At 37.1% G+C, this 19,093-nt stretch overlaps 1 protein-coding gene across 2 annotated transcripts in view; it reads right to left on the bottom strand.

Moving 5' to 3' along the window:
- Nucleotides 1-19,093, bottom strand: part of ITPR2 (inositol 1,4,5-trisphosphate receptor type 2) — a 529,759-nt gene that overhangs the window by 138,520 nt on the left and 372,146 nt on the right. For both annotated transcript variants that reach the window (XM_021092919.1, XM_021092920.1), the window contains 4 exons: nt 18,483-18,683; nt 15,033-15,143; nt 9,961-10,056; nt 7,977-8,099 (listed from right to left, as the gene is read on the bottom strand). In XM_021092919.1, coding sequence (XP_020948578.1) covers nt 7,977-8,099; nt 9,961-10,056; nt 15,033-15,143; nt 18,483-18,683 — 531 coding nt within the window. The remainder of the gene's footprint in view (nt 1-7,976; nt 8,100-9,960; nt 10,057-15,032; nt 15,144-18,482; nt 18,684-19,093) is intronic.

Genomic DNA, 19,093 nt, shown 5'->3' with positions numbered 1-19,093 from the left:
TTACCTCCTCAGAGAAAACCCTCCTGATAAGCCAATCTACAACAGCACCTCATGACTGTCATTCATCAAATCCTATTCTCACTAACTCCCCAGACTGTATCATTCACTATCTGCTATCTCTGGCTTGTCACTGCTCCCAGTCAGAATGCAACTTTCCAGAGAGTTGATCTCCTGTTGGTCTTCTTCGGCTTTATTTCTAGTATCCAGCCCAGAACTCAAAAACTCCATGTAACTGGATAAAAAAAGAATGAGAAAATGTAGTTCTCTTTTTACCAAAAGTCTCTCATGCTATACAATCACACTCGTGTAACTCCTACAAACCCTGCCCTCATGGACTGCTGTTATTACTAAACCTTGGACTATGTCTTTAGAGATAAATTGGCATAAGAACTTCCCTTTTAATTATTCCAGCACTGTGACACAGAAAAATCAAATAATTAAGTACACAAACTGAATTCATTAACCTCACTAGAAGAAAATCTAGGTGAGTATTTAACAAATCTCAAGAAAAACTATCATTAAAACCTTCTTATATGTGGAATCTAAAAAAAGGATACAAATGAACTTGTTTGCAGAACAGAAACAGATTCACAGACGTTGAAAACAAACTTATGGTTCCCAAAAGGGACAGGTGGGAGGGATGGACTGGGGGGTTGGGATTGGCACATGCACACTGAGGTATATGGAATGACTGGCCAATGGGGACCTGCTGTGTAGCACAGGGAACTCTACCCAATATTCTGTGATAATCTATATGTGAAAATGATCTGAAAAATAATGGATGTGTTACTGAATCACTTTGTTGTACAGCAGAAATTATCACAACATGGTAAATCAACTATACTTCAATAAAACTTTAAAAAAGAAAAAAGAAAAAATTAAAGAGCAAATGAATCAGGATGAAGTAGATTTAACTACTATAATAAAGACTTATTAACCTTATTTAAAATTCACTAAGAAAAACATGAACCCCATCTGAATAATGGATAAACACGTTTTCAAGTAATTCGGAGAATAAACAGAAATGACCAAATAGCATATTAAAAGAGTCCATTTTATTAGTAATCCAAAATATGTGGATTAGAATGAGATCCTCTTCATCTATAATTCCTTAATTCATTCAGCAAACATTTGGTCACTATGTGGTCACTATGTTCCTGACATACTTAACTTGGCAAAGCTTTTTTTAAATGGTTATAGTTTTAGGATTCAGTAGGATGACAACTATCACATTGTGAAAAAACAATTTTATAATATGCATCAAGGAACATAAAATAGTTACTACCCTGTGACCTAGTAATTAAACTTCCTGGAATTTATCCTAGGGAAATAGTCAGTGTAGCAGAGAAAGATTAATGTTGAAGAGGTTAATCATAGCATAATTTATAATATCAAAAACATTAGAAACCTAAATGTCTAACAATAAGGAGTGATTAAATAAATTATGGTATATTCAAATGATGAACGATTATGCAGCCATTAAAACTGCATTTCCAAAGGCTATGTAATGACATGGGGAAGTGTGATGAAACATTTTAAAGCCTATATTTAAAAAACAATTTCCTATATCCAATTAAAGTGATCCATTCTTTCTTGGTTTAAGAGTCAGGAGTTATTTTTGCTTTCCATGGGCTTGCTATCTTAATACGTCTCCGCATCCTGCAAAAGCACATAACATTTCTCTACATACTTCTTAATCCTAGTAGGTATTGAAATAAAAGGGCCTCACATGTTCATTGCAGTATTATTCACAATAGCCAAGATACAGAAACAATGTAAATGTTTGTCCATGGATGAATGGATAAAGGAGATGTGGTATAGATATACTATGGAATCTTAATCAGACATAAGAAAGAAGGAGATCCTTTTGTTTGCAACAACCTGGATGAATGTTGTAGGTTCAGGATGAACCTAAATGAAATAACTCAGAGAGAAAAAGACAATGCCATATGTACCACTTCTATGGGGAATCTAAAAATGATGAACTCGGAGAACCAGAGAGTAGAATGGTGGTTACCAGGGCTTGGGAGGTGGCGGAAAGAGGGAGATATGAGGTCAACGGGTATAAACTTCCAGTTGTAAGATTAACAAATTATCAGGATCTAATGTACAGCTCAGTGACCTTAACTAATGAAATTGTACCATAGGCATGGATGTTACTAAGAGAGTAGATTTTAAATGTTCTCATTGCAAAAGGAAAATGGCAATTATGTGACTGGATTGGAGAGCTAGCTAAGACTATGCTGCCAATCATTTTGTAACATATAAATGTATCAAATAGACATGTTGTACACCTTATACAATATTATGTGTTGATCAAATCTCAATGAAACTGGGGAAGAAAACGAAATGGAATGAAATGAAGAGTCTCAGAAAAATAGAAAATGTTACATGGAATCAAAGAAACAATCGAGTTTCACATAAGTTAAATTGATCCAAAGTACTGAACAATGTTCTAGACTGTCTGCAGAAAGACAGGAATAAAGAGGAGAAGGAAAGTGAAGAAAGCAGAATATAAAAGAGCAAAACTGGAGCAGGGAGAGGAGGTAGAGATGAATGAGAAGAGCATGTGAGACAGAAAGTCTAAAAGGACACATAGCTGCACTGTAAGAAAATGCTCTGCACGACTCTATGCTATTTGAACTTAAGAAATTCCCTTTTTCATGCATTTATAGGTCTATGTAGATCAGACAAGACACTTACAAGAAGCATTATTTGTTTCTTGTAACATCAACCACAGGAAAGGCCAAAAAAGATGTCACGGTGGAAAAAGCAGAACTACCTCCCTACCATGAAAAGAATAACAACAAAAATTGAAAGTCTGAGGGCACCAAAATAAACTGTCTGTACAAAAGATGATAATAGTAAAACAAGGAGGAAGCTGAAGCTCAGTTTTGGAATTACTGAACTGTGCAAAGGCAGAAACCAGTCTGCGTGGTCATCATCATGCGGGAGCCAAACGATTCCACATCGACAACAAAAACAGCAAAATCTGGGTGCAAGCCAGCCCTCGGCACATAGCTACACAACTACTTGGGAAGCAGCGCTTACAACCAGTCTCTGGCATCTGTGCCTCAGTGTGGGAGCTGTCTGGACAACTGGTTCATAGGGAACTCAGCAACCACCGTCGGCCTCCTAAGAAACAAATACCGTATCCAGGACTAGAAAAAGTCAAAGGAGTCACTTGTGGAAAGATCAAAGGGCACAGTGGGCGTGCTTCTGAGTGAAAACTGAATTTTTCATGAAAATTGATGGGGAGGAGCTGCCCCACAGAAAAGACATTTATAAAGCGGCAAGGGAACAACTTCTGGTGTCACGCAAGGAAATGAGCAGACAGTTGCTTAACTCCACTGCTGGTTACAAACACTATTTCACCATTCCCATCCCCTCTTTGAGTTCTTCCAAGGGACTCTTACCACCTCTCATTTCATAGTTACACTCTTACAACTTCAGCACAAGGCATGAAGTGTTCAGCAATTCAGACTCTTCCTCCCCTCACTCAGATTGACATTCTCCCTCTCCCTGAAGTCTGGCTTTAAATTCCTCTGTGTTGTACCATCCCAGCTCTGCAGACTATTGCTTTCCCAACATTTTGGTTCTGGGAAATTCAGAAACCTCTATATATCCATTCAAGCCATATTCACATCTATTGTTTTCTCTCTTCTTTTCCATACGTTGTTTTTATTTTTTTATTTTTTTTGTCTTTTTGTTGTTGTTGTTGCTGTTGTTGTTGTTGTTGTTGTTGCTATTTCTTGGGCCGCTCCCGCGGCATATGGAGGTTCCCAGGCTAGGGGTTGAATCGGAGCCGTAGCCACCGGCCTACGCCAGAGCCACAGCAACGCGGGATCCGAGCCACGTCTGCAACCTACACCACAGCTCACGGCAACGCCGGATCGTTAACCCACTGAGCAAGGGCAGGGACCAAACCCGCAACCTCATGGTTCCTAGTCGGATTCGTTAACCACTGAGCCACGACGGGAACTCCCATACGTTGTTTTTAACCCCGTGTTACCTTTTTAACTTCTGAATTCCCACTCCTTGGACAATTCTACCATCATCTTCAATCTAATCTGTTCTCTCGAAGCACTCCCAGAAACTCAGATCCATGAGGATCACTGACCTTATGTCTTCATTTTTAATTTCTTTCATAGTTTAAATTCTTAATTTTCAATCTAGGGCTAGCTCTTGCATTCTTCATCCTTATTCTCCATTCTTCTCAACATTCATGTTAGCTTTTTTAGAAAATTTGTATTTATTCTCACACTTAATCTGCTTAAAACTGAACTGACTTAACCAACATATTTTCTTGACTTTGACATTTTTTTTTCCTTTAACGGCCTTTCACATACCTGAGACATTTGGAAGTTCCTGGGCCAGAGGTCAAATCATAGCTGCAGATGCTGTCCTACGCCACCGCCATGGCAATACCAGATCCGAGCAGCATCTGTAACCTATGCCTCAGCTTGTGACAACACTGGATCCTTAACCCACTGAGTGAGGCCAGGGATCGAACCCACATCCTCAGAGAGACAACGTTGGGTTCTTAACCCGCTGAACCACATGGGGAATCCTTGACTTTGACATTTTTATTGTTACTCACATTATAACTGGTAACATAAGACTGCATTTTTAAATGTCTTCTTGGAGTTCCCCAGTGGTACAGTGGGTTAAGGATCCGGTATTGTCACTGCTGTGGCTTGGGTCACTGTTGTGGCATGGGTTCGGTCCCTTACCCAGGAACTCTGCATGTCACAGGCATAGCCAAAAAAAAGGAAAAAAAAAGAAAAGAAAAAGAAAATGTCGTCTTCATGGATACAGGGTGATCTGGCTCAAACATCTACTACTCTATTTGTTCTGGGGCTGACATGGCTGATCTGGTTATTCTTGTTCCACTTAAAAGCCACATAAGCAGGTCTTATTCCTGGAGCTGCTTACTCTTCCAGACAGAGCAAGACTAGCTTTCAGTTGAAAGAACAGGAGTGGCTATATTCTCCAACTTCCTTCTTCTAAAATGTATTACTGCTCACCCTGACCTTCTCTTTTTCTGCTGGTTTCCTTCCACAATGCTATGGTTTCTGAAGCAGCCCCTTGATCATGTACACATGCTGTGTCACTGAATTTCTATATTTGTTCTGGGAGCCAATATGATTTTAATTCTCAGTTTGTGATGTTTTTTCTTTCTACTCACATTCATTCTCTAGTCAGTCCTTTTCTAGCATAATTCAATTCCAGTCACCGAGCTCCTTCTCTCTAAAACTATACCTTTTCTACATCCTAAATCTCTGTGTTCTACTTCCTTCCATGTGTCCTTTTTCTTAGCTTTGGGTTCCTCAAGACCTAAAATTCTCTCTTGTCTTCCTAGCTATAACCTACTTGCCTTTACCTTTTTCCTGTTCTGTATGTTTCCTGTTCTGCATTTTGCTATACTGGGAGAGATCTTAAAAATCTTCTCTATAATACAACTCTATTATAAAACAATAGCTGCTTCTTGTATTAATATCTTTTAGAATCTTCCTCTCTCCCTGAATTTTCTGTAAAAAGTACACTCAAGGTTACATATATTAGGCAGTTACACAAAGGATAGAGAAGGACAACAACAACCAGGCACCGATGGTCAACTAATCTATGAAAAAGGAGGCAAGAATATATATACAATGGAAAAAAGACAGTCTCTTCAATAAGCGATACTGGGAAAACTGGACAGCTACATGCAAAAAAAATGAAATTAGAACATTCTCTAACACCATACACAAAAATAAGTTCAAAATGGAATAAACTTATACATAAGGTCAAATACTATAAAATTCCCAGAGGAAAACATAGGTGGAACACTCTCTGACATAAACCTCAGCAATGTCTTTTTGGATCCACCTCCTAGAGTAATGAAAACAAAAACAAAAATTAAAAAATTGGACCTAATTAAACTTAAAAGTTTCTGCACAGCAAAGGAAATCATTAAAAAATGAAGACAGTCCACAGAATAGAAGAAAATCTTTGCAAATGAAGTAACTGACAAGGAATTAATCTCTAAAATATACAAACATCTCACACAGCTTTATAAAAAACCCAACTCAATCAAAAAATGGGCACAAGATCTAAACAGATGTTTCTCTAAAGGAGGCAGACAGATGGCAAAAAAAAAAAAAAAAAAGCACATGAAAAGATGCTCAACATCACTAATTATTAGAGAAATGCAAATCAAAACTAATGAGGTATCACCTCACAACAGTCAGAATGGCCATCATCAAAAAGTCTACAAACAATAACTGCTGGAGAGAGTATAGAGAAAAGGGAACCCTTCTACACTACTGGTGGGAATTTGAATTGGTATAACCACTAGGGAGAACAGTATGGAGGTTCCATAAAAAACTAAATATAGAACTACCATATGACCCAGCATCCCATTCCTGGGCATATATCCAGAGAAAATCATAATTTGAAAATATACGTGCACCCAAATGTTCATTGAAGCACTATTTCAATAGCCAAGACTTGCAAGCAAGCTAATGTCCACTGACAGAAGAATGGATAAAGAAGATGTCATATATATACACAATGGAATATTAACCTTAAAAAGAACAAAATAATGTCACTTGCACAACATGGATAGCCCTAGGGATTATCATATTAAGTGAGATAAGTCAGAAAGAAAAAGACAAATATCATATATCACTTATATGTGGACTCTCATAAAATGATACAAAAGAACTTCTTTATATAACAGAAATGAACTCACAGATTTCAAAATCAATCTTAGGGTTGCTAAAGGGGAAACTGCGGTGGGGAGAAATAAATTGGGAGGATGGGATTCACACACACACTACTATGTATAAAACAGACAACTAACAAGGACATACTCTACAGCACAGGGAGGTCTATTCAGTGTTCTGCAATAGCTTATATGGGAAAAAAGAATGGGCATATGTATATTATAACTGATTCACTTTGCTGTAAACCTGAACCCAATACAGCACTGTAAATCAACTATACCCCAATAAAATAAAAAAAGAAGAAACTTTTGACACTTTAAACTCACACAGTGCTGTATGTCTATTATATCTCAATAAAACTGGAAAAAATATTAATGTTTTATTATAGTTGAGTTACAATGTTCTGTCAAGTTCTGCTATACAGCAAAGTGATCTAGTCATACACATATGGGAAGTTTTTTTAATTTAAAAATAAAATTATAGTGTTATCTCTACCAATGTTTGCTCAATTATCTGATAAGATGAATAGGGAAGCAGGAAAAGGGAGAAATTGACAATGGGAGAAAATGACTAGAAAGAGAGATTGGGAGAGTCTAGAAATTTAGGCTTTATTATGTAAAAAAGTGATGGCTGTACAGACAAAAACAAATGGGCCTATGTACATTTCCGTTTTTTCACTTCTAAACAATGCTGCATTAGAAGATGCAAATTTAAGGTTGACCTTATATTAATGGAATTAAATAACACTTATGAAGTATCTGTTTTCAAAAATTACTGTAAGCTAGAAATGGTTACCCCCAAAAGAATGTGAATTTAGCCTCATATTTGTTAGATGTCAATAAAATCCAATTAAAGGCTACCACTTTATGACTTCTGCAGGAAACAAGCCAACTTACAATTCAAAGCAGCCTAAAGCCTGTTTCAATCAGAATGCAACCCCTTACCTCACACTCTCCATCTTCTCAGTAGCTTCTTTTCCTCTCTCTTTCAAGACTTCCATGGTTTATCTACTCCTTAGACTCGGACATGGGATTGTCTCCACTCTGCTGGCCCAGGATTTTGGTACCAAGTATGGTTTGCTTGTGGACCAGCCCCTAGCACAGCCCTGGGGGGCACAATCAGGCTTTCTGGGAGCTTTTTCTCCTCCTTGACCCAGAGGAAGGGAGGCAAGTGCTGAATAAATGGAGGGACCAGAACTTGAAAATATGACAGCAAGCCATGACTGATAAGATGAACAAGACAATATAAAGATAGAAGATGTGATACCTGATGGGCCAGAATATAGATATTGTGTCCAACATCTTTTGGAGAAACACCATCATCTCCGCCCTCATCATCCCCATGATCACATTCCAATCCTTGGTTATAGGCATTCTTCATCACGTCCACCTATCAAACAAAAACAAAAACAAACAAACAAACAAATGGGCATGACAAGGCTTGAAATGCCACAAACATTTACATTGTTTATGAGGTATACTTAAAAACTGGACAGTTTCCTCAGACTGGAAAAGTATAAAAGAATTCCAAATGTAAATGGCCTTGGAAATCATGTTCATTTCAACAAATGTGGAAATATTTTCCTACAATATTCCCTATTTTTCTCAGAAAATTTGGCTTTGCATTTTTTAATGTTGACCATGTCAAAGTTCCCATGAAGCAGGAGACTCTGGAACCCTGATGAGCATCTGTTATTTTTTTTCCTTTTAAGGGCTGCACCTGCAGCATATGGAAGTTCCCAGGCTAGAGGTTAAATTAGAGCTTCAGCTGCTGGCTTACACCACAGCCACAGCAATGCAGGATCTGAACTGCGTCTGCAACCTACACCATAGCTCACGGCAACACAGGATCCTTAACCCACCAAGCGAGGCCAGGGATCGAACTGGCATCCTCATGGATACTAGTTGGGTTTATAATCCACTGAGCCACAATGGGAATTCCAGCATCCATTATTTATTAAGGGCCCACTAGGTAACAAGAACACACGGTGCCAGACACCATCCTCTGCCCTGAGAACCCAACAGTGGATACGGCAGAGTATCTGCCCTCAAGGAACTTACCATCCAATGGGAGAGTTGGCAAATCAAGAGGCCAACACACTGTTCTACCTGCAGCAAGGCTAAGTGTGAGGCTCTCAGTAAACACAGGGTAAGGGGCACTGACTCAGGCAAGAAGTTGAGGGTGGGCCACAAGGAAGATGTGGATGATGGAGCAAAAGTGTTGCAGGCAAAGGAAATGGTGTTTTCAAAGGACTATTGTGCAGAGAAGTTGTTGAAGATCTAACTCATCAACCCACTTAACCATGAGGATAAAGAGTCTTGTTCCTCCTGGCCCATTGCTTTCCAGATGCTATGCTTTCATTAAATATATGTTAAATCAAACTGCATCTTATCTTTTTATTGATCTACCTTCTTCGGCTCCATTTCTTACTATAAAAGAGGATCACGAGTGTCTTCATAGATTTCCCCACAGAACCAATATTAGCACTCATAAGTCACTGGCCTATATGGTTTGAGTGTGTTTTCAATGCTTTCGAAACTCAACGTGGGGGATTTTTTTGCCACGCCCCCACAGCCTGTGGAATTTCCCGGGCCAGGGATCCAACCCACGCCAAAGCAGTGATCCGAGCCACAACAGAGATGACACCAGATCCCTAACCGCTAGGCCATTAGGGAACTCCTTAAATTTGATGCTTTTAAAGCATGCTGCTATTTCTTCATGATTTCCACGCCACAATTGAAGAGGAAAATAAAACTTCTACAGTAGGAAGACACACTAATGATCTCTGTAGGATTCCCACCAGGTCTCCACCCAATTTCCTCTGGACTGAGCATGTGCAACATTTCTAATAAGAACAATTAAAAGATATTTATTTTGTTTTTACTTTCAGAAAGAGGTATACACACAATTTTTGAAGAGTACAAATATTTTACATAACCTTCCTCAGATATATTCCAACACACAAACTAAAGCAGACTTTTTTCTGGCAAAAATAATTTGCAGATAGTTTAGTCACATGTGACAATCTGGTTAAGAAACGTCTTTAAAGTGGATAAAACCAATGAAGGATCCAAATCACACAGGCCTTTTCTATCACAGGCCTTCTGAGGTATTCATAATTGTGGGAGTATTGATGTGCCATGCCACCTTGGCAAAGTAGTGAAAGCCACTAGACTTTTCCCCAACATGCATACTGTAAACTGCCCCTCGTAGGTCACACAGTATTAAAAACTTTCAAAAGTTTTCTTACCAGTTCTCTGGGTCTCATGTTAAAAAGAATTCTCTCTGCATTCTCGCTGTCATGTCTGCTTTCCATGATGGCCAGCAAAAGCTTGGAGGCATTGTTCTAGAGATAAGGATGGAGTTGATGCACATGAAAAGTCTGTTTCATGGATTAATGATCCCCTGCATTTAGGGTTGGGTTTTTTTTTTTGCATTTTTTTAAAATTTTCTTTTTATTTATTTTTTCCTTTTTTTATTTTTTCTACTGTACAGCATGGTAACCCAGTTACACATACATGTATACATTTCTTTTTCTCATGCTATCATGTTCCATCATAAGTGTCTATAGACATATTTCCCAGTGCCACACAGCAGGATCTCATTGCTAATCCATTCCAAAAGCAATAGTTTGCATCTATTAACCCCAAGCTCCCAGTCCATCCCCCTCCCTCCCTCCCCCTTCCTCTTGCATTTCGTTTTAATTGAGATTATTAGGACTATTTTTTTTAATCAAGCAGAATTTTAAACTGCTAATTTTGTTTGGCCTATTAACATTTTATTTTTTTATCGTAGTTGATTTACAATTTTCTGCCAATGACCTATTAACTTTTTAAAATAGAGCATTTTACTTTATTGTCAACACAAAATAAAACTAATGAATCATGAGAGATACATTACAAAGGATATTTTAAATATTAGTGCAAAGGTCTTTTAAATACAACTTTGACTGTATATATAATGTGTTAAAATATAATCATATCTTTCTTCACTGTTTCCTAAATTAGCATTTCTGGGATGACATTTTAACAAGGTAGTGAGGTGAACCAGTATCAATGACATATTTCACAAAAATGGCAAATAATTTATAAAGAATTGAGCACAAGTGTGCTTAATATAATACATTAACACATATTAGTAATTCAAAATTTTAAATAAATATGAGCAATAATTAGTGAGAACCTATAAAATTCTAAATTCATAAATTAGAAACAAAACATAAATTTATTGATAACAGTTCCCTATATGGTGGTATATAGGCAACATTTTTACCATCTGGGTTGTAGAAGAATAACATTTTCTATTTTTGCTTAATAGAGAATAAAAACAGTTTATGTTGTCTTTGGTGCTTTCTAACTTGGTTTATAAATATATTGTCTCAAACATGTTCATCTAAATACATAAAAAAATATATCCGATACATGCAATTTGTTATTCCAAATGGGTACCACATAATTACAGAAAGTCTCGCAACACAAAGCACGATATCCTCAATATTTGGAATGATATTTCTTTAAATTACATTTTCAATAGCGCTGCCCTAGAATTATGGCAAATTGTAAGACAATAAAAACTACCTGGGAGTATTTTTATAATATTCACTTAGATAAAAACTCAACCTCCACACTCAACTTTGATAGGAACACAAAAGAAGTAGAGTCATATGGCTTTAAGATGCTTCTTAGTGACTCAAAATTAACATCTTATAGAGTGAAAACTTAAATTGAACCAGTTGTTTAGTAATGGAGGTATTCACAATACAAATTTTGTTGAACTTGTACAAACAAATTTTACTGAATATTTAAAATACCAAATTCTATGCACCTGTTTTTTTCATTCAGAGGTATAGCCTCTTGACTCTCTTTAAATGACTAATATTAGAAACTATGACAATGGCGATGATGAAAAAGTGATGATGATACCAGTGCTACTGACCCACCCTGAATAAATTTTAGGATTTTGTGGGGAAGACTGCATTCTATTTTTTGTTCCATTTTCAATTTTTACAGATTTGTACTAAGCCTAGATTTTTTAAAAATCTAGCATCCTGTATAAACTATCTACTTAAAAATGTAAGGCTCCAGAATTCATAGAGAGCTTAAAAGCTCCTTAGAGCAATCTGAATTGACCCCATAGAATTGAGCGCTAAAACCCTGGCAACACTAACAGGACTCTCTAATGAACCTCACTCAGCAGGCTCAATACATAATAGCTTAAAAATACATCTAGTTTCAGAAGTTAGTGGCAATATGGTATTTTGTTCTAAGCATTCTTTTTTTTTTTTTTTTAAGGGCTGTACCTGAAACATATGGAAGATCCCAGGCCAAGGGTCAAATTGGAGCTGCAGCTTCTGGCCTATGCCACAGCCACAGCAACAAGGGATCTGAGCCACGTCTGCGACCTGCACCACAACTCATGGCAACACCAGATCCTTAACCCACTGAGCAAGGCCAGCGATTGAACCCATGTCCTCATGGATACTAGTCAGGTTCATAACCTGCTGAGCCACAGTGGGAACTCCCTGTTCTAACCAGTCTTTTTCATACTTTGTTGGAGGGCTAGAATTCTTGGACATGACCTACTGAAATCTGAATCATTTTGAAAGCACAAGAGCCTACATATACTAAGAATTCAAATGCATGCGTGTTAACAGAGCATTATCTTCCAAAACAAGCCAGAGTCCTTAGAAGAAAAGCAAAACAAAACAAACTCAACAACAATAACAAAAAATCTACCTCTTTACAAATGCAGTACTTTGAATCAGTTATGAAACACGAATTAAAGATCAGTTATGAAATAGGAATTAAAAGGGATAAGGCCTATATATGAAAAATTTCATAAAATTGTATAGTAAATAGGTAAAGTTAAATATACTTAAAATTATAACTGATTAAGTAAATACATTTAAGCATGAATGATATAAAACAAAACCTTAACATTTTTAATATGGTATTTTTATAATGTTCCAGAGAATTTATACATAAAGCATGCTACCCATGGCTTTTAAAATTTGCCAATATACTACATCATGCTCTCCTGCAAACAGTGTTCTCACATTGGCCATTATGTACAAAGCCTTGTTTAGAAAGGTACACTCATTTCTTTCTTTAAGTAGAAAGATACAAATATTTCAAGTCAAATCCATTCACTTTGTATTTTATACGTATTTTTATTTATACAACTGTCAAATTTTGAAAAGGTATATATAAGTTGTGCTTTGTAACATAAACTTATTTATTTATTTATTTATAAATTTATCTATTTATTTTTTGCTTTTTAGGGCCACACCCATGGCATATGGAAGTTCCCAGGCTAGGGGTTGAATAGGAGCTACAGCTGCCAGCCTACGCAGGGATGTGGGATCTGAGCTGCGTCTGTGACCTACATACACCACAGCTCACAGCAACAAAGGATCCTTACTCCGCTGAGCGAGGCCAGGGATCAAACTTGCATCCTCATGGATCCTAGTCGGGTTTGTTAACCACTGAGCCATGAAGGGAACTCCCATAAATGAAATTTTAAATGACACTGTTTCAAAAGATTTTCATTTGAATAGCCAAGAATATCTTTGTACTGTTAAGTCATATCCCATTGTTTAGGGGTTTTTTGGTTTTCACATGTGTCTGGATTTGTAAATAATCTGTATGTATATACTGTTGTGTTTTTTTTTAATTGATGAAACTTTCAGTATTTTCCTTCATTAAGTTATATCAATTTAAAATGAAGGAGTTCCCTGTGGCTCAGTGGTTAATGCACCCAGCTAGGAACCATGAGGTTGTGGGTTCGATCCCTGGCCTCACTCAGTGGGTTAAGGATCCAGCGTTGCCATGAACTGTGGTGTAGGTTGTAGATGCGGCTCAGATCCTGCGTTGCTGTGGCTGTGGTGTAGGCAGGCGGCTACAGCTCTGATTAGACCCCTAGCCTGGGAACCTCCATATGCCATGGGTGTGGCCTTAGAAAAGACAGAAAAAAAAATTTTTAATTAAAAAATAAAAAATAAAAAAAATGAGATTTAAAGGTATTGTCTTCAGACTAATAAAGAATTTAAAACACCAAAAGCCAAAACTTCTATATGCTGTTTCTTTATGAATTATGGTTAAAGATGAATTTAAGACAAAATACATTTTTTTTTCTGGTAACTCACATTAAGCTGTCTATCATATAGACCTAGGCTGACTTTTCTAACTGAAACACGAAACTAATGGGGAAAAGGATACAAGTTCAGTCTACATAAAGATCACCTTTCTAATCTATGAATAGGAGGACCCAAAGTTTATACACACTGCAAACGAACATAGTGAAAACATACAAACCTACCTCTTTTTTTTCTTATTAAGAGCTATTAGCACAATCTCCGCATGAGCAGAATATAGATTTAGAGGTACATATAAAATATATTTAGATATATATTCCATTATATAGCTAAATCTATATTCATAAACAGAATTCCAAAAATATCATTTCTATTCTTCTTGGCCATAAAGTTACTCACACAGTTAAACTTTATACTCTCTATGATATTGGATAGACCTGTCTTTATAGAAAAAAATTATTTAACCAATTGATTTAAAGCCTGTTTAACACTAAACATATGTGTTCTTTAACAATTCATCTCAATTGAGTATTATAGTTCTATATTTGGGATGTATACAGTTTCTCATGTATATTCAATTCTCTATTTCTATTTGGACAAAAAAAAAATTGAAGACGTTTCTTTTTTTTTTTTCCCAAATGCCATTGTGTTCCTGACCTCTGAGAAATGGAACCTCTGGGAAGAAGACACATGGTTTAAGTTAAAGCAACTTCTCCAAGGGGGTGTGAAAATGGCTCAGAGTATTTGGGGGGAAGATATAATTCTAATATAAAAGAAAACAACTTTGAGAAAGAAGAGAGACATAAAACTACAATTCAGCCCTCCTGTGACACGGTCTAACCAATTATGACCTGCTAGACAGAATTCTGTGGTCAAGATGAATTAAAAATATATGGTATAGTGAATGCTCAGCACCTTGTGCTCCTCTATATACTGAAAAATATATAATAAAAGCAGAAGAAAAGCAGTGAAACAAAGCAGCTGATTAAAAAAAAATTCCAAGAAAGTGCCCTCCAACTAACATGACCTCAGATCTTATTTGATATTTTATCAGGATTTCAGTGCTCACTTTGCTTTTACTATCCCTTTCTGTCAACTCATTAGTTGAAAATATAATAATACCTTGCTTTTTACAAGATCTACTTGAAGATTTAGAGTCAACTCTGAAAAGGAGTTTTGTATAGAGAATGTCAACCCCCAACTCCCCACGAACAGTGGGTTTACTCTACCTTTAGTTGGAGTACCAGGTCCATTCGATATTTACCAAGAGGATTTATGTCATTTAGAATCAAAGCGATGATGATATCAATCCCATTAGATTCATGAGTAGCAATACATGTCTAGAAAACAAAATGTTTATAAAATCATATTCTATTTACAACATACAAGCACTAGAAACCATGACATAAAAGAGGAGAATCACCTGAGCTTTTTGGCCTTTAAAATATCAATCAAAATTTAAGAGTTCCTGTTGTGACTCAATGGTCTAAGAACCTGACATAGTGTCCATGAGGATGTGGGTTCAATTCCTGGCCTCACTCAGTGAGTTAAGGATCCCGCATTGCCACAAGCTGCAGTGCAGGTTGCAGATGTGGCTTGGATCTGGTGTTGACTGTGGCTCTGGTGTAGGCAGGCAGCTGCAGCTCTCATTCCATCCCTGGCCTGGGAACTTCCATATGCCACAGGTGTAGCCTTAAAAAAAAAAAAAGAAAAAAAAAAAAGCGTACAAATAAAACTTAATTTTAGATGAAGTCAAAGATAAGTGAAAGGTTTAACTGCTTTTTTTTTGTCTTTTTGTCTTTTCTAGGGCCGCACCCACGACATATAGAGGTTCCCAGGCTAGGGGTCTAATTGGAGATGTCGCCGCCGGCCTATGCCACAGCCACAGCAATGCCAGACCCGAGCCTATACAACAGCCACAGCAACGCTGGATCCTTAACCCACTGAGCGAGGCCAGGGATCAAACCTGCAACCTCATGTTTCTTAGATTCGTTAAACAATGAGCCATGACAGGAACTCCAAATGTTTAACTTTTAACTTACTCTTCTGCATAGAGTCTCCTAGTTGATTAGTATTAATTAAATGGCTTTGCATGAAGAACACAGAGAGAGACGTTGTAGGAAACATGTATCTTTTAAAATGAACCATTTTCAGGAGTTCCTGTCATGGCTCAGCGGAAATGAATCTGACTAGCATTCATTTAGCAGAATGAATCTGACTAGTTCCATCCCTGGCCCCCCTCCCCCAGTGGGGTAACGATCTCGAGTTGCCGTGAGCATCTCGGATCTGGCGTTGCTGTGGCTGTGGCATAGGCCGATGGCTGTAGCTCCGATTTGACCTCTAGCCTGGAAACTTCCACATGCCGCAGGTGCACCGCTTAAAAAAAAAAAAAAAGAAAAAAAAGTGAATCATTTTCATAGATTTTTAAAACGCAATGGTTAAGTGAAATACTCTTTCAGCCAATACATTAAAAGATACCCTTCATTAGAGGACTTCCTTCAATTTAGAATTTTAAGATCTGTTCTATACTGGCTAAGAGCATATTCTTATTTATGAAAGAAATGTACACCTTATGCCCAAGGTTTGTAAGTAAACTTCATTGGTACTGATGCTGTACCTTCATTTATCCACTACTTAATGCTAAATGAGTAGGAAGTGATACTGTTGACAGTGCTGGGGGGCAGTAGACCGGGAATATAGGCATCTCCTGATGTTTTAGAGACATCCTGCCAATTATGGTGGCTGAGGGGAAAAGGTCAGCAGGTTCCTGAAACTTAAGTGAGGGATCTGACTTGAAAAAGTTTATAAAATATCCTGAGAGATAAACGTCAGTGTTTTGAAAATTAGGGTCTACAGTACTAGGACCCTGAACCTAATTCATTTTATAGACATTGAGGGTCAGGAACTTGAGGGTTGGAATTTGTGGAATTACATCTTACCATGGGACACCCAGTGTCAAGGGATGTGAAAAACTGAAACTGAGATACGATAAATGAGAAAGGGTAAAATCAAGGTAACTCTGAAATGATGGTTATTTTTCAGAACGGGCTTCATTTTTCCCTTCATACAAGGAAATTTTTACTCCCCTGACACCAAGAAAGGTGTTTTCCATCCATCTTCTACATTTGCTAAGGTCCTTCTGATCATTAAAATGTTGGCAAAACATAGAGGGAATCAATTTGCAGATCATTCCTAGAACTGGCTAGCAGGCTTCTTGCCTTCCACACATTTCCAGAGCATGGCGTTCATAGAAGTATATTTTTAGAGTATGTAGGATTCATATTCTTTTATTATTAGTTTCTACTTGTAGAGCTTACCTGATTTAGTAAGTTATTTCCAAAACTTAGTTCCATTCTCTTAAAAGACCAAAAGTGGAGAATACATATTTTCTGTAATAGGTATACATTTCTAACCAAAACCAAAACCCAATCTTTGAACTTGCATACATTTCTTAACTTTAAATCAATAGTTTGGTTTTCCCGTATCATTGCCCTAGGAGAGTGAAATGTAATATAGGGGAAATTGCACAAACTCTTTTACTATATCACATGCATATTACAGAGGAGGAAAAAGTATCCCCCTAACAAATTATTTACGTCATTAATTGTTATGTTTTTGTTCTGCATACTTAGATATGCACATGTATGTGTGCATATATGTTTAGAAATATATGTCGTACAATTTGCAATAGAAAATTTATTTTTCACATTTATTTTCTTTATTAAGAACTGATATTTGTCTCAACGGCTTCTTTAAAATTCACATCCAGAAATGTTTGTAATTTGAAAACTCTTCCTTCCAGGGTGGATCCATGCTTATGATGGTGGCTCCATAATACCTGAGTAGATGCAAAGAATTAATATATTCCAGGGTGGCCCCCTTCCACTACTAGCCCAGGTGTCCTATCGTCTACTTCCTCTGTGTATCTGTGACAACCAAGGAAGTGGAATCAGAGATAATCACTCTGGAAGAGGGAGTCAAAACTTTGCCCTGGAAAATGTTATACATCAAAAGCACACCAGGAGTTCCCTGGTGGCTTAAGGATCCAGCATTGTCACTACCGTGGTCTGGGTTGGATCTCTAGCCTGAGAACTTCCACATGCCATATGTGTGGCCGAAAAAATACATACATACTCTATTTAGATGCAACCACAAGTCCTGAGTTTTAAAAATGGCTCTACAACTTATAGATTTGGTTACTCTGAGATGGTAGAATATCACTTAATTTCTGCATCTCAACCCTTTCATCAGAAAAATGGGAGCACTATTACCTGTTTCGTAAGCTTACAGTGAATATAAAAGAGAAAAATATATATATATATATATATATAACCTACTTCACTGGGGCCAAAAAAAGCCATAGGGAGTTGATTCCACAAATCCTGGAGTCACTAAAGATGAAAACTGATCAATGATAAAGAAACATATTTTACTCTTTTGGATAAGTCTGGTTTTTATCTGAAATGTTTTCATGGGAATTTCCTTTTACAGTGAAATTAAATTAAAATATGGCTAGTCTATAATTCAGCCTTTGTACGTTTTGTTAGGAAAGTAAAACTATCTGGCAAAGCAAGAAGAAAGATCTTTTAAATGCACACAAAGCATGGCTCCTTCACCAATTTGATCCTTTTGCTGACTGGTCAGAATATCTTTGCGTGAAGGACTGCTTTCACGCTTACCTGATTTTCATGGCACGGGCCCTGGCAATACTCAGTCAAGCTCTCCAGGGTCTGGTTGACCAGCACTACATTCTTCTCATTGATGTAGAGACCCAAGAGGCCCAGGCCACCCGTTGTACTTCCACAAATGCAGTCCAAAAACTGAAGGGTCTCACAGACAAGGTTGTAATTTGTTTTGTTGTTTTGATTCCTCAAGAAGTTCTAAAAATAAAAGAAAACATATCCGAGGGGTTAAAAAAATCACTAGGCTAATTGTTTTCAGTTCTCTCTCTAAAGGCGTTTTTCTAAATTGAAAGGATCCCCTTGGCAATGTGGAATGGAACTGCTCTTTACAAGGAAGCACTCGCATTTATTCCTTTCTCCTGGATTTAAGAAAAAAAGAATGCAATTTTTCAAGCATCTATACTTATCAGTATAGTTCATTAAAAGTACCTCTCAATGTCATTATCTGAAAACTATACACAAAGGGCAAAAACAATAAGTAGTAGGAAAAGGAGAAGGAAAAAGGAAACCAGAAAGAAGTTCATTAGGGAAAGAAGCATCTAAATTTTCAACTGAATGATCCCTTATAAACAGTGCAGCTTCAAAGAGTAAATGATACAGCTATTATG

Source organism: Sus scrofa, chromosome 5 (assembly GCF_000003025.6).
Source record: "Sus scrofa isolate TJ Tabasco breed Duroc chromosome 5, Sscrofa11.1, whole genome shotgun sequence".
In the NCBI taxonomy this organism is placed as follows: domain Eukaryota; kingdom Metazoa; phylum Chordata; class Mammalia; order Artiodactyla; family Suidae; genus Sus; species Sus scrofa.
Note: the sequence above shows the minus strand (reverse complement) of the source record. Positions and strands in the feature narration are given on the sequence as shown.